Consider the following 22,671-nt stretch of genomic DNA (forward strand, 5'->3'; position numbering starts at 1 on the left):
CATGTTTGGTAAGATGGAGGGGCAGAGAAAAAGAGGAAGGCCCCCAATGAGATGTACTGGCCAAGTGGCAGCATCGATGGACTCAAGTGTGGCAACAGTACTGAGGCTGGCCCAGGATCGGACAGTTCTGCTGTGCATAAGGTCGCTTTGGGTTGGTCCTGACTCGATGGCACCTAACAACAACAACATGATAGCTGGACTTTTAGTTACTAGGCATAGGTTTCTTACCTAACCACTCCCCACACTAGCATCTGTCTTGCTCAAGGCTCTAAAGTCCTTGTGAGTGGGGATTATGTCTGACTTGGCTTTGTCAGCCTAGCTCTGAACTCAATGCCTCACATATACCAGTCCCTTCAAGTCAATTGCAATGAACCATCTCACAAATACTTACTGTTTAATAAATACCGAACTGAATAACACCATTTAAACTCTGAAGCAAATATCTGATATTGTTGGAAATATTTTCTATAAGATGCTTTTAGAAACGTTTCATAAGAATAATGTGAAATGCAGTTGTTGTTGTTGTTAGGTGCCAATGAGTCAATGATAATTCATGCAAACTCCGTGCACAAGAGGATTAAACATTACCTGATCCTGTGCCTTCCTCACAACCATTGCTATGTTTGAGGCCACTGTGGCAGGCACTACGGCAGTCCATTTTGTTGAGGAACTTTCTTTTTTCATTTTCACTGACCCTCTACATTACTAAACAGGATGTCCTTCTCCAGAGACTAGTCCCTTCTAATCAAATGTCCACAGTACCTAAGATCAAGTCTCACCCTCTTCCATTGTAAAGAATATTCTGATTGTACTTCTTCCCAGACACATTTGTTTATTCCTCATCAACAACAAAATTGAAAAGCATCAGTTCTTATGTGGTCTTCCTGGTTCATTATTCAGGTTTCAGTGCATATGAAGTCACTGAAAATACCATGGCTTGGGTGAGGTCCACCTTCATCCTCAAAGTGACATCGTTTTTAACACTTCTAAGTGACTTTAACACTTTAAGTTGCTCTTTTGCAATGTATTTGCTTAATGCAATACTTCATTTGATTCTCTGACTATTGTTTCCATGGATGTTGGTGGTGGATCCAAGTAAAATGAAGTCCTTGACAACTTCAATCCTTTTGCCATTTATCACAATGCTGCTTATTGGTCTAGTTGTGAGGATATTTGTTTTTTTTTCTTTAGGTTAAGGTGTAATCTCTAAAAGGCTGTCTTCTTTGGTTCCATGTAGGCATAGGGATATTACTGTGTCTCTGATAGGACTCTACTTCAGCCGAGATCTTGAAATGGTCTTGTTGACAATGAGTGCAACACAGAGTCTCCTCAATCTGTCATTCTCAGTATAGTAGGATATATGATTATCTAATTTTATATAGCCAGTACCAGAACATTTCTGCTCACTAATGCCTACGATGAATCCTGGAGTGGTGCTGTATGATCAGCACTGGACTGCTAACTGCAATATTGGTGGTTCATATACACCAGCTGCTTGAAAACTCTACTCAGGATCACTATGAATCAGAACTGACTCCATGGCAATGGACATAACAATGCCCAGGATATTGATTGGCAAGTGTAACATTGATTTTGACAACTTCTGATTTTTCTACTTTGTACCCATTGCTTCTCATTTTGAGTTGTGCCACATGAGCAAATGAAGTCTCCAAAGCATTACTTCATCAATGTCATTAAGGTCAACTCTACTTTGTGGATGCAGCTCTTCCCTGGTAGTATTTTGTGTGTCTACCAAACTTGAGGGGCTTATCTTCAAGGTATTATATCAGACAACATTCTGTTGCTATTCATAAGGTTTTGAGTAGCCAATTTTTTTAGAAGTAAATCACCAGGTGCTTTTTCCTAGTCTGTCTTAGTCTGGAAGCTCCTACATAGCCTGTCCACTAGGGGTGACCCTGCTGGTATCTGAAACACTGATGGCTTACCTTTCAGCATCACAGCAACATGCAGACCTCCACAGTATGACAAACCAACAGATGTGGAGTTAATGATTTGAAATAGTGAGAAAAAAGATGTAATTGCATTTACTGTGTTTATAATGCACACTAATTTCATGCTAACTCTATGAAAACTTTCATTAAAATCCACCTCTAAATTTGCTTTCTGTACTTTATTTTCCACCTATGATTTTTTAAAAGAATAGTTTATCAAATTTTCTCCTACATCTTAGTCTTCAAAGTCCTCGATCACAGGAGCTTTATTTCTTTTCAGAATTGTTGCTGAAGAATCCCTTGAGATAGCTTCTCGCTGTCATTAGTGAAAAAGATGGCCATGATTTGTTTATCAGAAGACTTTCTGCAGAAATGAGTGAGTCTTTCTTTCCCATTACATCTATAGCAAAGCTTTCTAGCGAATTAACAAAACCCAAACCAAACAAAGCAAAAAGCTGTGATGAACTCACAAAACTTCCAGCATCTCTTACCTTTTGCCCAGTCTTCAGGTTGTACATCTTACAGAAAAGCTAATATCATATGTGTGCTTTTGGGTAAATGCTTTGGGAGTAAGCCGTGGCTTACATTTTAAATGGAGTTCTTGCTTTATCAATGGCGGCTCATGCTGTTTATCTTGGCTTTCATGTTGCTTAAATGAGTTATATTGTAGACTTCTGAGTAAGGTTCTTTCTTTCATAATTCATTTTTCCTTTTCTCAATTTAGTTTCATGTCACAATCAAACAGACATTTTTACTCCATTACTGTGTGAGAGACAACTTTTGCTCTAACCTCGTTATAAGGTGTATCTTGCATTCCTGAATCTTCTTTCATTGCTCCTTCTTCTTTTATATTTGGTGTAATGCTCAGGAAAGCTGGCCAGCCCATGGAGAACATACCTGTGAGAATCAAGACAACGACATAATTATTATCTGAGGCCCATTTTGTTTCGGTAAGATAATGCCTTTCCTCAGGATGCGGTAAGTGGTGTTATTATAAAACTCAGACAATCCATGAGATGGTTAGACAGTGAGGGTTGATAAATACTCTGCCATAGAAGTCATGTTGCCCTTGGTGTAACCTTTGAGTCACTCTCGGGCAATCCACATTGCCTATGAGGATCTAGATGAGGTTATGAACCAAGCTTGGGATGTGTAAGTAGAGCTTGTGCCATTGGCCTTGTTTTATTAACTTCTCTGAGCCTGTTTCCTCATCTGTTCAACTGGAGACAACACTATCACCTCAAAGAATGGTTGTGAGGATAAAAAGATAATATTTCAGGAAATAGTTGGTATCACCAGTGTACTATACAGGCAGTGCTCAGTCCTCATTATTTTTTCTTTAGTCTTATTCAGGACACTTCTCAAATGTTTTCAGCATTGGTAATTTCAGGATTACCAAGGGTTGGGCTCTGCAAATATACAAAAACACTTGATATTGGGTATGTACAGAGAAGTTCTGATGTGGCTCTGCTGGTTAATGCGCCGGACTGAAAAGTCAGTTTGAACTTCAAGGTCAGCAGTTCAAGCTCACCAGCCGCTCCTTGGAAACTCTACATGGGGTTACAATGGTTCGAAAACTAATCAACGGCACTTAACATCAACAAATATACCCAGAGGAGAGATCAGATATGAATGACTAGGGATCTCAGTGGACTCTGGGACTCTGGCTCTAGCACAAACGAACCATAAGATCTGGAGCACTTTATTTTCTTCTCTGAGTGTTGATTTTCTCATTTGTAAATGTGAGGTGATAACAACCTGGGACTCATAGAATTGCCTTTGACTCCTAAAGAGATATTAGTAACCCAGTGGTCAGTGCAGTGACCCATGTGGCAAATGCTTATTCAATGATTGCTAAGAGCTGGGGCTAATGCTGTGAATGGCAAAGTCAGTTTGAACCGCAAGGTCAGCAGTTCAGTCACACCAGCTGTTCCTTGGAAACCCTATATAGGGTCGCTATGGGTTGGAACTGATTCGACAGTACTTAACGACAACAATACTCTTCTAGGCATCCTCGATAAGTACTGGAATGCTACTTGCAAGGTTGGTGGTTCAAACGCACCATCTGCTCCTGAGAAATCCTATACAGGGTCATTATGAGTCTTACTTAATAACAACAAATGCTCTTGTAGGATATTTCCATATTTAATCATTACCACATTGGCTATGTAACTAAACGATCCTTCCCAAAACATGTTCCAAATTTTAATCATAATAATTGTAGTGACACAATAATTTTTAATTCCCCTTTCCTACTTAGTCCTAATAATACAGCTCCAGTAATTAGACATGTACTAGAATATTTAAAAACTGATTGTAAAAGGAAAAGTCACAACTTACTTCTTGCAGGATGATGAACATTTGTTAGTATGATGGCGGTAGCTTTATGCACGTTGTAGAGGATTGTTTTACTGTCCTGATTCAAAACATCAACATAAACTTATATACTGGTATTGTGAAGTGTTATCAAATTGGTTCCTACTCACAGTGACCTTGTATAGGGTTTCTGATAAGCAGCTTGTGGGTTTGAACTTCCAACCTTGTGGTTAGAAGCCCAGTGCTGATCCTACAGGGCCACACAGTATTTGCCAATGAGCTTCATATATATGCCAATGATATGAGTGTATACTAAACAAACACGTACATACACACATAAAAATCTACAGCTGTGGAGTAGAACTGCCCCACAGGGTCCCGAGGCCGTATATCTTTACAGAAGCAGACTGGCAAAACTACTTCCTAAGAAATGGCTGCAGGGTTCACACTGCTAACCTGCTGGTAGCAGCTGAGTGTCTCAAACATTGTGCTACCAGGGATCCTGAATAAATGAGTTTAATTTATTGTTGTTTTGTTGTTAGCGTTGTTGAGTAGGTTTCAATTAATAGCGAACCTGTATAGTGTTTTCAAGATGTGTCTGGTGGGTTTGAAACACTGATACTGCATTCAGAAATCCAATGTTTATCTTACAGCCACACCATTACTAATGCTTCATAAATAATCACTTGTACAATTGGAAGTTTACTAAATTGTTGTTGTTGTTGTTGTTAAGTGCCATCAAGTGATTCCAACCCTACACAGTGTTTCTGAGGAGCGACTGGTGAGTTTGAACCTCTGACCTTCCTGTTCAAATGACCTTATGGTTCAGTGCTTATCCTACAGTACTACACCAGGACTCAATTAACATATTCTTTTTCTTAATGAGTACATTATTTTCCAGTACTTGTTGTTAAGTGCTGCTGAGTTGGTTCCAACTCATAGAGACTCTGTGTATAGTTTCCGAAGCTGTAAACCTTTGTGTGAGTAGAAAGCCTCATCTTTCTCCTATGGAGGAGTGCCTGGTGGGCTTGAGACCACCAAAATATTGTAATTCAAGTGCATTTATTTATTTTTAAGTTTTAAAAATTTTAGCATTTAAAGATTTATTTCTGTTTTAATACGCTAAATTCTTCACTGTGTTATAACTTTTAGATAGTGTTATCTGATGCACTGCTATTTAAATAACACATTGGGTTTGAACAGATTTTTGCAAGAAAGTAGAGATCAAATAAGTTAACTATACTGCCTCATTTCTTTGAACAAAGAAATATTGTTTGTAAATATTGTTATAGAATCTTTTTTTATCAAACACTAATTAGGAAAGATTTTTAATGAAAGAAAACCTACACCATAAACCATTATGTGTTTATTGCTGTTTTTTGGTGTCATCGAATAGGTTCAGACTCATATCAACCCTGCATAGGTTTTCCTAGTAGTGACTAGTGGTTTTGAACCACCCACCATGTGGTCGGCAGCCCAGTGCTTATCCTACAGTACCACAATCAGTTTATGCTTTTGAAAGAATAAAATGGAACATGTTGATTATAATGTTGTTGTTGTTAAGTGCCGTCGAGTCAGTTCTGACTCATAGAGACTTCCAAGGCTGTGAAAATCTTTGTGATAACACAAAGTGTCATCTTTCTCCTACAGAGAGGCTAGTAGGTTCGAAATGCCAACCTTAATATTCGAAGTTCAGGCTTATCTTACAGAGCCACCAAACTCTCTGTTGATGAGAGTTGCAGGATGATGAGCATTTATTAGTATGAATGAGGTAGCTTTATGCACTTTGCAGAGGATTATTTTAAGGCTCTGATTTAAAACATTATAACATCAAGTTATATATTGGTGCTGTGAAGTGCTCGTTATATAACAGGGGGCTACAAAATGCTTGTGGAAATTTTGAGTGAAAAGATGAAGGATTTGTTTCACCAACACTTTGTGGATTCCTACACATGTCCTATACTTATGCTTCTAATTTTGTATCATTTATATCGAATGAGCAAATTAAAATGGATTCCTCTTACAATTTGAAAGGCTTCATCAATTTCAGACTAAGATTCCAAGGACATCCCAGCATGCAGACAGACAGCAAAACACAGCCCCTCTCCCTAAGCCTGAATATTGGTTAACATGTAGCTTTGTGTGCAGAGGAATTTTCAGTAACTTGAACTTTTTCAATTTTGGATGAGATTTCTGAATGGTCTTTGCATGTAGGTCTGAGATTGTTTTTACTTGTAGGAATTACATTTTTACAAGTTCCCTGGCAGTAAAATTTAAGCAGCAACTTGGTTTCTTCTGCACTGTTATGTGGAGGTGAACAAGCATGGTTAGAGCACTCACTTCCTCCAACGGGAGTTGTTAGTAATGGGTTGCTATCACAGAGGTGGGCATCCTCCAGGAGCAGGGATGGCGCGCAGATCTGATCCATTTTCCAGTAACCTATGGTAGTGCAAGATGAGGTTAGAACATCACTACATGTGGCTGTTAATGCAAGCTGACTAAACGCTGCGTTGTCTTTAACCAACACGGCAGGCACTTTCTTTTTGAACTGAGACGCTGACCATCCAGTGGTCTTGCTGTACATGAAATAGGCATATGATCAAGGCACAATGGAGAGAGTTAAGTTTTAAAATGACAGCATGATGAGACATAACTATGAAAGTAAATGCAGCTTTATACACATAGCTGAGATAAATACAATATAAAATGAGTCAGTTAAGCTAAGTTTCATGAGGTGCATTTCTGGACTTTTTCTCCTTACATGGTCATCTTACCCTTTCTTTTCAGGTATTCTGCGATGAGGGCAGCTATATGGATGTAACACATAGCAGCCTGGAAGAAGACAGAAAACAGAGACGGTGAGGGGATGGTAGATTACGGATTACTTTACGTATCTAATTCAAGCCTATCTTCCATGGTGAGTCTGGACTTCATGTCAGAATATATGAAGGATCCTTTGTAATGACAGAATTAAAAATAAGGATCAGCTATATTTCAGAAAAGAATGAAACCCATGAATATTTGGAGGATTTTTCGGGTTTAGTGGCATAATTGTTTAAGCACACACTGCTAAGTGAGAGGTCCGTGGTTTGAATTGACCCAGAAGCACCTTGGATGAATGGCCTTGATATCCACTTCTGAAACGGCAGTCAAGGAAAACCCAGTGGAGCACAGTTCTACTCTGACACACAAGTGGTGGTGGCGGCCGTGTGTCGTGGAGTCGGTTCCTACTCATAGCGACCCTGTACACACAAGGGATCCCCATAAATCAGAATCAAATTCATGGCAACTGTTTTGCTTTTGGACTGTTATTGTTAAGTATTGTCGAGTAGGAGCTGACTCATAGCAACTCTATATAGGGTTTCCGAGGAGCTGCTGGTGAGCTTGAACTGCTGACCTTGTGGTTCAAGCTAACTTTGCAGTCCAGTGCATTAACCCACAGTGCCAAGATATTTGAGATTGAGCCAAAAATTATCTGCACTCTGGGTATAGTAAGATTTCTATTAGCTGCACTATCGTATCAGCACTTTCTGTTCAAGGCCTAGTATTGGAACATTATCAGGAAAAAAGTTCTGCAATCAACAGTGCTCATTGCAGTGATATGCTCACTGGAGAGCTGAAGCCTAAAGGGTTAAAGGAAGAGGACTGATACCCAAGGAATTTACGATCTTGCATGACAACGCATGTCTTCATACATCTGTCCACACTGTTGACACTCTGCAAAAAACTTCATTTTGAGGTGTTAAAGCATCCTGTTCTGATCTTACTCCATCAGACTTTCATCTGTTTGGGCCCCTGACAGCAGTTCTTTGAGGACAAACTTTCACTTCTGAGGTAAAAGTGAAGACAGCAGTACATTCATTTCTCACAGCTCAGTCTAAAACATTTTTTAAAAAGGGAATACAAAAGCTTGTTGACAGATGGAGAGAACATATTGGAAAACAAGGAGATGATGTCAAAAAATTATGCATTTGTCTTTTTTTAAAGTTGACTAACGTAGCTTCTGTAGCAAGAGTGCAAATAATTTTTGACTCACCCTCATAGATTTCAGATGGACTAAACAATTTCCACATAGGATTATCGTCCTTCTTTAGTATCTAAGACTAATGTCACAGGTTTTTTGCTTTTTTTTTTTTTTCAACTGCAATCTATAAACTCTAACATCTGGATCTAAATTGGAAGCAAAAATGACATGCCTTCTTGCCCTTTCTTCCTCTAGTACTTATCTCTCCTCAAATCTCAGTGGCCCTAAAAATGGTCTCCACACACCATGGCACTTGATGAAATAGTGTGACTTTCTGATGTAGCCTCTATGTTCCTCATTTCCAAACTAGATAACATGGGTGGTATTTCATTTTTCTGAACTATCCCCTACAAAGCCTTGAACGGTGCTGAGCACACACTAGAAACTTGACTTGCTGAAGATTCAATAGAACTTCAGCATTTTTCTTTTGAAGTTTTATGGAGGAATTCCATCATTTTTAGGGCAGTCCAAGGAAACTGGACTTTTTCATTTTTGTCCTCAACAAACTACATCCCAGCCAGGCCTCTGGTTGGCTCTATTTTAGCGTAGTGGTTACGAATCGGGCTGCTAACCTCAAGGTCGGCAGTTCAAAACTACCAGCTGTTCTGCGGGAGAAAGGTGAGGCTTTCTGCTCCTGTAAAGATTTACAACTTCAGAGACCCTGTGCAGGGTCACTATGAGTCAGAACCGACTCCATGGTACTTAATAACAACAACAAGCCTGCCGTGGTGCTGTGGGCTAATGCACTGGACTGCAAAGTCAGTTTGAACCGCAAGGTTAGTGGTTCAAGCTCACCCGTCACTCCTTGGAAATCCTATACAGGGTTGCTATGGGTCAGAACCAACACGACGGCACTTGACAACAACAGCAACACGCACAGTAGGGTAAACACTAGACTGCTTTCCACAAGGTAGGCAGTTCAAAACCACTAGCCACTCCTCTGAAACCGTATATAGATTGCTATGAGTCAGAACCGACTCAATAGACCCTAATAACAATAAACACCAGGTGCATTTAGACGAGCTCTGGGTTTTAGGACGTGTTTAGACAAACGAATCATGTTGGAAAAGGGACATGGTTCTAAGAAGAAGGCAGACCTCCCCTTCTTGATACCCAGAAGCCACACAGATGCTATGAATTGCTGGATACAATCCATCTGATGTTTGTTGTTAAGTGCTGTCAAGTCAGTTCTGACCCATAGCAACCCTGTATAGGGTTTCCAAGGAGTGGGTGGTGAGCTTGAACGGCCGACCTTGTGGTTCAAACTGACTTTGCTGTCCAGTGCATTAACCCATAGGGTCACAGTTTAAGCCAAGATAAAACTTGCATATTTATAGATAACCTTCACACAGTGGACTCTTCAAAATGGGGACAGATTACCTTTGGTTGAGCTTACTTACCATGGTGACAACCTTTCCTGTTCCGTTTTTTTGAAAAAATTATTATAGTAAAATATATAACAAAACATTTGCCATTACAATGATCTTCACACATATAATTCAGTGACGTATTATGTTCACCATGTTGTACAACCATCACTATCTGTTTCCAATCATAGAAATTCAGTATCCCTAAAGCAAGGCCTTCTCATCCTCACCCCCTTCCCCACCTTTTCCTCTTTCACCCAGCCCCTCCCACCTGGCTCAATTTAAATTTCAGGTAAGAATTTTTTAAATGTATACCACGCTTAATTTCCAGATCCCTTATGACCATTCTCTGTCATCTCAAGTTATAAAATTTAGTTCTACGTTGCAGTTGCATTTTTTTTTTTTTTTTTTTTTACAGTTCCTGTGGGTGCCCCACAGGCTCTGATCTTCATCTGATCTCATTTACTTTGAGTCTGACAGCCTTACACCTCCACCTAAATTCAATGTGCATAACGTATAATCGGGTCATAACTAGACTAGTAGGAAGTTAAGTAAAGTTTACAATGCAGGCTCTACATGAAAATCCATTTGTCCTCATCGGAATGACAATGTTGATGGAGAATGAACCGTAAGTCGTCACCTCTGATAAGTCTCCATTTCTCGCATGAACCTTAGCCATGCTCTCCAGCCAAGTCCTCCGGAGCTCAGGGGTGCTGGCATAGGAGTTGGCCAGGCTGTATTGGAGATCCACCAGCATCTCAGGGTCTTTTTCATGCTCCTTCATCTGAGCCGTGGCCATCAAAACAGTCCTGATACGTTTCGTCAGGTCTTTTACTTCTGCTGGGAAATTGCTGTTCTTTGGAAAACAGAGAGTCTGAGTCAGTCTCTTTCTAGAATTCATGTCAACTTCCCTCAAGTTATGCCACCACTTATGACTCTGATGACAGTTTGGTGCATTCTATATAATGTGAATAAATATGTACATTCTATACGTATGCAGTCTGTGAATTGTGACTTTAGGTGTACTGCGCATTTAAAGGGAAGGATTGTAGTAGATGATCCTTTTTGTCTTCAGGCTCATGCTCGACCATCTAATTTTCCATAAGCCTCTCTCATCCCTGACTCTAGTTTGTGTGATTTGAATGGATCTGATTCCACTCCCAGGAAACAGGAATGACAGGTGACACTGGCTAGACAATACTGAACTTCGATTCCTCAGACCACACTGATGGATTCAGGGATGAACATACGATGCAAGGTTAAATAAAAAAGATTCAGTTTTGGGATTTTAATTGGTAACTGTTGAGAAACGTGCAGTCCTGGTGTAGTGCTGTAGGATAAGCACTGGACTGTGTGCATCAAAAGGTCTGTTGATCTGATCCACCAGCTGCTCCTTAGAAACCATATACAGGGTCTTTGTGAGTCAGAACCATTCACAGAATGATACAGTCTTCTCAGAGTTTCTGAGAGTAATCTCTTGGGGAGAGGCTACCTGCAAATATAAACACAGACGGATATGGAGCTGGGAAGCAAAGAGAGAGGTAAGAACAGAGGAATGGAGTTGGGAGGGGGACAGTGATCTTTGAAAATGTTATTTTAACCCTGGGCCCAGCCATACCTGAAGCCAGATTTTAGCCTGGGGATTTTCAGTCTAATGATTAAAGGAAAAAGTCTTCAAAAAGTGCTAAAAGAAAGATGAGCTGAATTTGGGATTCTGAGAGAGATCAGGAGTAAATCCCTGTCTTTTGGGATATTGATGAGAAATCTTGTTCTATGCCATTATTCAGCATAGACTGGAAATTCCACCGAATAGAAAGTGTAACAGATGATTACCAATTATCAGGAACAAATGGAATGTTGAGTTAAAATACCAGTAAGGAAAATATGTCGTTGTTAAATGCCTTCAAGTCAATTCCGACCCATAGCGACCCTGCTGTATAGGGTTTCCAAGGAGTAGCTGGTGAGCTTAAACCACCAATCTTTGCAGTTCAAATGACTTTGCAGATTAGAATTCTACATATTCTGCTGTTCATTTGTGATTTAGGAGACATCCTGTGTTACAGGAGTCCTGGTGTGGCGCTGTGGGTTAATGTGCCAGGACTACAAAGCTCTCTAACTGCAAGGTCGGTGATGTCAAGCTCACCAGCTGCTCCTTGGAAACCCTATACAGTGTCACTATGGGTCGGAACCAACTCGACGGCACTTCACATCAAAGAAAAACCTGTGTTGCAGAGTGGAACTGCTCCCCAGAGTTTTCTTGGCTGTCATCTTAATAGAAGCAGATTGCAGCCTTGCGGGTTTTTGAACTGCCAACCTTTTGATTATCAGCCAAATGCAAACCATTTGTGCCACACAAGGAACTTCTATATATTTGGAATTCTCACAAAAAGAATCTACATCAGTTTATTCTTAAGTCTTTATAAGAAGTCCACAACACATTTCTTACTTTCATTTGCTTGTCGCCATTAGCAAAATTATTAGTAATTGCTAGGGAATGTTGAAACCGAGATCCTCCAATACCAGCATCAGCTATTAGCTGGCTTACAGCCTTGATGAGCTGGAAGAGAAAATAACAGAAACAAACAAAAAAGAGAATGCTTAAAATAAGCTCTGAAATAGTATCTTTAGAAAAGCTCATTTGATTGGGTTAATGTAAATACCCCTGCCGATCCTACCAATAACACCAATATGTATTAAAACATCAGCAAGTCATATAATCTTGGGTTTTCCTAATCACCTCAATGACAATGTATCTCTCAAAGCGCTAAAGAAGGCTATGTGAGTCTTTGGTGTCCTGGAAGAAATACTTTTATGCCTTTTGGAATGTGGCAGGTTGGGCCTCCTTGAGTTAGCTGTGGGGTCTGCGGAATGACGCATGCTAGAGGAGTCCAGCTCCACTGGAAACTGCTGGTTTCTGCCCAGTTGTGCTCTCCCTCTGAATAGGAACTGAGCGTGATGGACATATTTAAGGAGGAAACTAGTGGACAAGATGGTAACTGGTTGCCATGGAAGAGTTGGTTTTCATCAATGCTGAAACATATTAGAGGCTTTCATAAAAGCATTTATGAAAAGGAGCTGGGCTTACTTGTAAGTGGGACCGGACAATGGACTTCTGCTTGTTGAACTCAAAATTCTTCCTCATGAAGAAATACAGAAGTGCTGAGGCCTCCATCTGAGTTGACCGTGACCTGTGGTTACAGCATTTTAGGACTTCATAGCAGAATGATCCACAGAGGTCCGCTGGCCCTTGAAAGAACGCTGATGGAAACTATAGAAATGGAAGGGTGGGGGCAGTGAGCAGCATCTCTTCAATCTCTTATTTTAAAATTCCCTACAAGTAAAACCCTCTACTATTTTTAACCTAGCCTTTTCTTCCATTTAAAAGTGAAGGACATGGGACTTTATTAATCAAAGTTTCTATCAATATTTCTCTTTGCTTCTTAGAAGTAATTACACTCTTACATAGTAAGCATCCTCTGTATCAATAATTGAAGATAACCCATGCCATCAATTTGATTTCACCTCACAGTGACCCCATGTATTACAGAATAGACCTGCCACCTTGTGTTTCTTTGGCTGAAATCTTTAATGTAGCAGGTCATCAGGGCTTTCTTTGGTGCTGCTGCTGAGTGACATGGGACCACTAAACACTAGATTAGTAGTTGAGCACAAACAATTTGTGCTACCCAGGAAGTTAATTGATGACAATCCAAAATAACTGAGTGAGAGAGAGTCTTAAAATAATCTAAATGCACCCAACATCATTAAAGCCATAGGCATCGTTTACAGGTGGTCTTAGAAGTGGTAGCTGCAGCCACGTGGATGTGGCCTGGGTACCTTGGCATGAATAGACATACCAGAGGGGTGCATTTATCTAAGTCTATGCCACAAGCACTGAGAATAGAAAGAATGGGTGACAAAGTGGTCATTTTATTCCTTTTTGGTGTCCAAGTAGATGGACTCTCAAGGCTGTGAATTCATTCTGACATCATGAATCAAAGTCTTATAAAATGAAAATAGAAGGCGTCAAAACTTTTCTTCACCCTGAGCAACATGAGGATTAATATTAGAATTTTGTTGTTTCTGTCAGGTGTTGTTGAGTTGGTGCCAACTCATAGCAGCTCTATGCACAACAGAAGGAAACACTGCCCAGTCCTGGGCCAACATCATAATTGCTGCCACACTTGAGCCTATTGATACTGACACCTTGCCAATTCATCTCACTGGGGGTCCTCCTCTTTTTCTCTGATGCTTACCAAACATGATATCCTTCTCCACTTTGAGGAGACAGCTCTTCCCCAGTCGCATTTTGAGTGCCTTCCAACCTGAGGGGCTCATTTTTCGGCACTATATCTGACAGTGTTTCCCTGTTATTATAAGGTTTTCAGTGACTAAATATTCAGAAGTAGTTCATCACTCCTTCTTCCTAGTCTGTCTTCATCTGGAAGTTCATCTGAAACCTGTCCACCATGGGTGACCCTGCTGGTATTTAAAATACCTGTGGCAGAGCTTCCAGAATCACAGCAACTCACAAGCTACGACAGTATAGTAAACCCACAATGTTTACTATCCTTTCTAACTGTGCTGCACAAGAACCCGAGGATGCTCACCTTGCAAACAAACAGTCTCAAGGAGGCAAACACGTGTTTCAGTGCCGCAGTTGATTGGTTGACTTGGAAAAAGAGCATGTAGATATCAAAGACCCTTTTCATCAACGAATTCTGACAGTCAGATTGTTGTAGTTGCCTCTGGAAACAGAGAGGAGAAGTGTTAAGAACACCTGAATTCTTTCCACAAACACGCATTGTCAACCCACTATGTGGTAGGCACCATCTTAGATCCTAGATGTTGGAATTAAGAGTTGAAAAAGAAGTCAAAGTCCAAATTCCCATGATAAACAAATTGACAAAGAAAAACAGAATAAAGTGCCTGATAGAAAGTCACTCTTTGGGAGTAGGAATACTTAAGACAGGATGATTAGCAAAGTTCTCTCTACTGAAGAGACACGTGCAGAGGAGACCTAGGGCACGTGTTTCAGGAAGAACTAGCTAGTGCAAGAGCCTTGCATTGGAAAGGCGTCTGTGAGTCCAAGAAGGAGGGAGAAGAGCAGAGTTTCTGAAGCACCAGGTGGGGTTAGGGGAGAGGTGTGAGGCAGGTGAGATCCTCTCAGGCCTAATCGATAGAGCCTTTCAAGTAACATTCCACAATGCACTAAAGAATCAAAAGGTGGTTTTTGTTTTTCTTCCACTGTGCTGATAATTTAACTTGAAATTAGAGCTATCTTGGTGTAACCTTTTTGTTTGGTGGAGGTATTTTATTCAATGGTTCATCTTGTCAATCCTTAATGTGCTAGCCTCACTCTGTGAGCTGACTAGATTGAGCTGTAAACATTTTGAACAACCTGTGAGTCGGAATCAACTCAAGGACACTTCACAACAACAAAAACATTGAGGTATAGTTGACATAGTGTAAACAACTCATATTCAAAATACAAGTTGATAAGTTTGTCGTAGCTATACACCGTAAACCCATAGTGAGCATATCCATCTCCCCAAGGCTTTCCTAATGCCTTCTTGTCCTGCCTCTTTCCCACCCCTCCTCCACATGCCACTGCTCTGCTTTCTGTTTCTAGAGTTTGTTTTGGGAGAATAAGATGGAATCAAGCAGTATGCCCTCTGATTTTGGTTTCTTTCACGCAGCATAACTGTTCTGAGATCCCTCCGTTCTATAGAACACATTGGTAGTGAATTCCATTTTGTTGTTGCACCATATTCTATTGTACGTTGTTGTTGTTTAGTGCCATAGAGTCCATTCTGAGCCATAGTGACCTGTAAAGGGTTTCTGAGGAGTGGCTGGGGAGCTTGAACCACTGACCTTGCAGTTCAAACTGCCTTTGCAGTCCAGTGCATTAACCCACAGCACCACATCAGGACTCCTGTATTCTATTGTATAGTATAAGATATTTGGTTTAATAATTTATCAATTGATTGACATTTACATTGTTTCCAGTTTGGACTATTATAAATACAGCTGATAGGAACATTTATATGGACATTCAAATTTTTATATGGACATTCCCCACCCCCTATTGTAAATAATAGCTGGATCACATGATCAATGATTGTTAAAGTTAAAAAAATAACGGTTATATTCTTCAAATTGTTCACACCATTATGAGACCTGGTATGACACTCTAGGATAAACCACAAGGTCAGCAGTTGTCAAACCCACCAGTGGCTCTTGGAAACTCTATACAGGGTCGCTATGAGTTGGAACCAACTCAGCGGCACACAACAACAGCCATTACACGTTCCAACTGACAGTGAAGGAGAGTTCCAGTTTCTCCACAACCATAACAAATATTGAAATGGCAAGTAAGCACAGGAAACGATTGTTAACATTATTAGTCTTTTGGACCAACTACAAAGCTATCTCAGCATACTTGGTCTCTCTTTAAAGGTTGAATATGTAGTTACAGTCTCACTCAGCCCAGCTTCCTTGATAGTAAAGCAAGAGACATGAAGAAGGTCTATAATTTGACAATAGTGACATACACTATATAGATGTCTAGCAACATCTATAAAAATCTGAATCTGATGTTTAACCTGTTTTTTACTCACAGGCCATTGGACTTATGTGTACTGAGTGGATTCCCTAAGACATTTTGCAAACACATTTTCTTCACTTCATGTGGCTGCATTTGTTACCTATCATTTTGCGGAAACTGTAACAGTAATACTTGCCTGGTGGGTCTGGGTGAAGAGAGAAAGCAGGTCTAGAATAGTGAGGCAAACTTCTGTAGCTATATTGGCCTCAGTGTTCATGTGGTGCGCGATGTCTATTTCATTGGAGTTGCCTACAGAAGGAACAGAAAAACTTGCGTGTAAGTTCTAAGACAATTCTCCATTCTGAAAAAGGAGTTTTGTCTATCACGATATGTTCAATTCACTAACACAACATTGAAAAACTAGGAAATCAAAGTGCTTTTGTTTGTTCATTTTCCTGATTGGCAGAATGAAAACCACTAGAAGGTTTTTAGTGTGTCCTTTTCATATGTCAGCTGTAGAGTTTCCAAAGGACAGTGGTCTATTTCCCATTATCTCTTCATTCTTTTCCATGAATTGAGCCATTTATATTGTTAATTGATGACTCACAAAGACCCTGTATAGGCCTAGTTTTTAAGGAGTAGCCGGTAGGTTTGAATCACTGATCATGCAGTTAGCGGTCCAGCGCTTATCCTATTGTACCACACCAGGACTCTGTTTCAGCCATTGGTAGGGCAATATGTCTTCCACATCAAGACTGGTGAAAACCCATGCTGCCAGGCTAATAGACTAAATGGGCAGTTTCAGTGGATATTCTGTATTAACAGTTCTCTTGGAAAAGCACAATGCATATTAATAGGTTAAGACATAAACCTTCCACCAAGTCATGCTGTGGGTCATGTGACTATAACAGCTAACATTTACATGTTGTGAAACATCGGGCTCCATTTCCCCTCATTCATAACCAAGAATGTGTGCATCTACTGGGTTCAGGCTTACTGCTTCTGAGGAAGGGATAGATTCAGTATCATCTTTCCTCCAACTTGTTGTTCTTAAGCTGTTGACAGGTTCTGATTCAACCTGTCTAGGGTTTCCAAGGAGTGGCTGGTGAGCTTGCACAGCCAATCCTGGAGTTCAAACCATTCTTGTGGTCCAGTGCTTTATCTGCTGTGCTACATCAGGATTCCTCCCATCAAGTATACAGTAATAATGATGCGATGTTGTTGTTAGGTGTTCTTGAGTTGGTTCCTACTCATAGTATCCATATGCACAACAGAACAAAACATAGCCAGTCCTGGAGCATCCTCATAATTGCTGTTTGAGCTTATTGTGCTGCCAGGATGTCAATCCATTTTGTTGAGGGGGGTCCTCTTTTCCACTGACCCGCCACTTTACCAAACATCTCTTTCCCCAGGGCCTGATTATTCTTGATCACATGTCCACGTATAAGAGGCAAAGTCTCACCATCCTCGTGTTTAAGGAGTATTCTGATGATAGTTGTTTGTTTTCCTGGCAGTAGAATGTACTTTCAATATTCTTCAAACAATAATTCAAATGGATAGATTCTTCTAGAGTCTTCCTTATTCATTGCTGCATTTTCATATGCATATGAGGCGATTGAAAAGAGCAAGGCTTATGTCATTCTAAAATGGGACATCTTTGCTTTTTAATACTTTAAATTAGTCTTTTGCAAAAGATTTGCCTAATAAAACACATAGTTTGATTTCTTGACTGTTGTTTTTATGAGCATTGACTGTGGACCCAAGAAAAATGAAGTATTTGACAACTTCGGTTTTTTTTTTTCTGTTTCTCATGATATTATTTAGTGGTCTAGTTATATAGATTTTTAGCTAACTTGACCTTGAGATGCAATCCATACTGAAGATTGTTGTGATTGTTAGGTGCCACTGAGTCAGTAACAACTCATGGTGACCCCGTGCACAATGGACGGAAACACTGCCCCATCCTGTGCCAACCCCATAATCGTCGCTGAGTTTGAGCTCATTGTTGTCACCATGGTGCCAATCCAACTAGTTAGGACTCTTCCTCTTTTTCTCTGACTCCCCACCTTACCATACATGATATCTTTCTCCATATTCTCCTGACAATATGTCTGAAGTGTGAGAGATGAAATCTGGCCATCATGGCTTCCAAGAAGCATCTGGCTGTACTTCTTCCAAAATGGATTTGTTTGTTCTTTTGGCAGTCCATGGTACTGTTTATATTATCTTTCAACACAATAATCCAAATGCATCAGTTCTTCTGCAGTCTTCCTTATTCACTGTCCCACTTTCACATGCATATCAGGTAATTGAAACCATCATAGCTTGGGTCAGGCATACCTCAGTCCTCAAACTGACATCCCTGCTCTTAAACACTTTAAAGAGGTCTTGGTCAGCAGATTTGCCTAATGCAATATGTAGTTTGAGGTCTTGACTGTTGCTCCATGACAGTGGATGGTTGATCCGAACAAAATGAAGTCTTTGAAGACTTCAATATTTTTTCCATTGATAAGAATGTTTTTCACTGATCCAGTGGTGAGGAATTTTGTTTTCTATACATTGAGATGGAACCCGTACCTTTGATCTTAATCAGTAAGTATTTTAAGGTCTCTTCACTTTCAACAAGCAAGTTTGTATCATCTGCATATCAGAGGCTGTTGATGAGTCTTCTTTCAATCCTGATATCACATTTTTCTTCATATAACCCAAGTTTGTGGATTATGTAATCACCATACACATTGAGTAAGTATGGTGTAAGAATAAGACCCTGGCGTACACCTTTCCTAATTTTAAACCATTCAATTTTCCTTGTTCTGTTTGTACAACTGCCTCTTGATCTATGTACTGGTTCCTCATGAGTACAATCAAGTGTTCTGGAATACTCATTTTCTGCAATGTTGTTCATAGCTTGTCATGATCTACACAATCAAAAACCTTTACGTTGTTGATAAAGCACAGGTAAACATCTTTCTGGTATTCCCTGCATTCAGTCAAGGTCAATCAGACACTAGCAGTAATATTCCTTGTTTCCCATACTCATCTTTAACCCAGCTTGAATCTCTGGCAGTTCTCTGTCAATGTATGTTTGTAACCATTTTTGAACTATCTTTAGCAAAGTTTTGGTTGTATGAGACATCAGTGAGATTGTTCAATGACTTCCACATTCCATTGGGTCATTATCTTTGGAATGGACACACATAAGGATCTCTTCCCGTCAGCTGGCCAGGTAGCTGTCTTCCAAATTTCTTGGCACAGATGAGTGAGTACCTCCAATGCTGCATCAGTCTGTTGAAAGATTTCAATTTGTAGTCCATCAATTCCCAGAGTCTTGTCATTTGCCAAAGCCTTCAATGTACCTTGGACTTATTCCTTCAGTATCGTTGGCTCTTGATCATATGTTACCTCTTCAAATGGTTGAACATCAACTATTTCTTTTTGGACAAGTGACTCTGTGTATTCTTTCCATTTTCTTTTGATATTTTCTGCATCATTCAATATTTTTCCCATAGAATCCTTCAAAATCGCAAGTCGAGGCTTGAATTTTTTTCTTCAGTTCCCTCAGCTTGGGAAATTCTGAGTGTGAACTTCATTTTTGGTTTTCTAACTACAAGTCTTTGCACATTTTGTTAAAAATCTTTGACTGTATCTTCACGAGCTGCTAAATTAAAATTACTATTCTGTTCTTTTTACCTCCTCAATTTTTCCTTTGGCTCTAGCATCTCTATGCTGAGAAGCAAGTTTCAGAGGTTCTTGTGACATCTAATTTGTTTTTTTCCTTCTTTCTTGTCTCCTTAATGACCTTTTGCTTTCATCTTGTATGATGTTCTGTATGTCATCCCACAACTCTTCTGATTTTCGGGCTTTAGTGTCTAATGCATCAAGTTTGTTCTTCAGATGATCTCAAACTCAGATGGGATATGTTCAAGGTCATATTTTGACTCTCATGAACTTGTCTTAATTTTCTTCAGCAGTCAACCTGAATTTTCACATGAGAAATTAACAGTCCGCTTCACAGGCTTTCCCTGGCTTTGTTTTGGCCAATGATATGGAGCTTTACCATCATCTCTTTCCATAGAAGTAGTCAGTTTGATTTCTGCGTATTCCATCTGGTGAGGTCCATGTGTATAATTGTCCTTTATGCTGTTTAAAAAGGTATTTGCAATGAAGAATTCATTGGTTTTGCACAATTCTATGATGAGATCTCCAGCATCATTTCGATCATCAGGTCTACATTTTCCAGCTACTGATCCTTCCAACCTTTGCATTCCAATTACCAGTAATTATCAACACATCTTGATTGTATGTTTGATCAATATCTGACTGAAGAAGTTGGTAGAGTTCTTCAATTTCATCATCACTGGCTTTAGAGGTTAGTATGTGCAAATGTACATACTACATACCATTGGTATGTACAAATGTACATACCATTCATGTTATAATGGTCAACTCTACTTAGAGGAGGAAGTTCTTCCCCAGTCATATTTCTGAGTGCTTTCAAACCTGAGGGGTTCATCTTCCGGCACTATATCTGGCAATATTCTGGTGCTCTTCATCATGTTTCAATATTCAATATTGTGATGCTATCTGACAGTGTTCCACTACTATCCATAAGGTTTTCAGTGACTAAATATTTGGAAGCAGTCTGTCTACATCTGTAAGCTCATCTGAAACCTGTCCACCAAAGGTGTCCCTGCTGTTATTTAAAATACCGATGACATAGCTTCCAGAACCACAGCAACACACATGGTACCACAATAAGACAAATGGACAGACAAGTGGTGGGCCCCATAAACTATTACACTAAATCAGCTGGTTTCTTAAAAGAGATCTATATGTGCCTTCCAAATAACAAAGGTCACTTTTTGTCCAGTTGCAAGGTTCTTACTCTAAGAGTATTATTTTGGAAGTTTTGCCTTTTATGTTATCTTCTCCTCTTCCCTGCACAAACACTGCATTTTTGTTAAATACGTCCTGATGATTCCCTCCTGGAAGAAAACTCTGTGGGTTAAGACAAGCCCTAAAGGATGGTTCAGCAGCCATGAAGCATTCTTGACATTTCTGGAACAGGAGAATGCATTCATGCCTTACACATATCTATAATAAAACTGGTAACCAGCTCATCGCTCTTCTTTCTGGTTTACTTACTGTTCGTGGTATTGTCTAACATCTGTAAGAGTTTGGGGTTAGAAAGTGCATTTTTGCCACGAATTATAGGTAAAGTCTGTGATCGGTGTTGCTTATGTCCTTCATGGCTGGCAGTGGTATGCATCCTGAAAATTAAATAAGAAACGTGGTTAAAGCAACTGGGAATATCATGTTCAAACGTGGTTAAAGCAACCGGGAATATCACGTTCAAACGTGGTTAAAGCAACCGGGAATATCATGCTCAAATCTTCATCTAAATATTCTAGACTTCCTACTTTGAATGGATTCTGAGTGAAGACAGAACAGAACTGCTCCATATGGCTTTTGAGGTTGTAAACCTTTATGGAAGCCTCATCTTCCTGCCGTGGAGTGATTGGTGTGTGAACTGCTGACCTTTCATTTAGCAGTTTAACACTTAGCCCACTATACCATCAGGGTTGCTTAGTATAGATTTAGTCAATAATAAAATTGAAAAACTTGAGTAGAGACTCTTTATTGAAAAGATTAGTCACAAGACACATGGCAGAAGGGTCTTTCAAAACCATTTTTAGAGAAATTTCATGTCCTTAAGTCAAAATAAGGCTTATAAAGATAATATATTGAATAATATATCCTCAGATTAAATCTCTGTTCAAGCATATTCATGATTATTTACTAAAATCAGGGACTCTATGAATGTCCTTTACATGCAAATGTTTTTACAGAGAAAGGACATTAGAAGGCTATTGGCTGATCAGAAATACATTGTGATGGACACATTAGGAAATGCAATATTGCATAAAGTTCACTTACATCAAATTCTCTTTAAAGACTGAAAAGGTAATATGTGATATAAAACAACCCTGTGTTTCCTATTTCTGTGTATTTGGAAATTCCTCAGGGCCCATTATTCCATTTGTAGCCTTTCAGCAGGAGGAGCTGACATGTGGGGAGAAAGCTGAGCAGCCTCTGAGTCAGAGGGCTGTCCCTTTCAGAAGGCACCTGTAATGACCTACAGTGGCTTCATGTTCAACGCCCATGGCATTTCCAACTGGGAAAACTAGCCAACGTGTATTCTGAAAGGAGGAATACAGTCAACTCTCATTACTCATTCTACTTGTTGTTATGTGCCGTGGAGTCGGTTCTGACTCATAGCAACCTTATAAAATCACTGCCAACATGGAATCAGTGCAGTGAACCACTGCTATTCGGGGAAATACAGGATCAGGACTCTAAGAGCCTCTGATCACAACATGTTCACCCAGTAATCAATATGTAATCGTGTGTTATGTGTGTTTCCAATGAAAAGACATTGATTTTGATATTGCTGATTCATTAACA

At 39.8% G+C, this 22,671-nt stretch overlaps 1 protein-coding gene across 2 annotated transcripts in view; it reads right to left on the bottom strand.

Annotated features, from left to right (window-relative positions):
• The window catches only part of DOCK10 (dedicator of cytokinesis 10), a 401,968-nt gene that overhangs the window by 30,173 nt on the left and 349,124 nt on the right, over positions 1–22,671 (bottom strand). For both annotated transcript variants that reach the window (XM_006861898.1, XM_006861899.1), the window contains exons 40-48: positions 21,352–21,476; positions 16,403–16,515; positions 14,270–14,407; positions 12,745–12,927; positions 12,106–12,216; positions 10,300–10,515; positions 7,043–7,100; positions 6,609–6,707; positions 2,743–2,849 (exon numbers count right to left, since the gene is read on the bottom strand). In XM_006861898.1, the coding sequence (XP_006861960.1) occupies positions 2,743–2,849; positions 6,609–6,707; positions 7,043–7,100; positions 10,300–10,515; positions 12,106–12,216; positions 12,745–12,927; positions 14,270–14,407; positions 16,403–16,515; positions 21,352–21,476 (1,150 nt within the window). The remainder of the gene's footprint in view (positions 1–2,742; positions 2,850–6,608; positions 6,708–7,042; positions 7,101–10,299; positions 10,516–12,105; positions 12,217–12,744; positions 12,928–14,269; positions 14,408–16,402; positions 16,516–21,351; positions 21,477–22,671) is intronic.

The sequence above is a fragment of the Chrysochloris asiatica genome, unplaced genomic scaffold (genome assembly GCF_000296735.1).
Source record: "Chrysochloris asiatica unplaced genomic scaffold, ChrAsi1.0 scaffold00044, whole genome shotgun sequence".
Classification (NCBI taxonomy): domain Eukaryota; kingdom Metazoa; phylum Chordata; class Mammalia; order Afrosoricida; family Chrysochloridae; genus Chrysochloris; species Chrysochloris asiatica.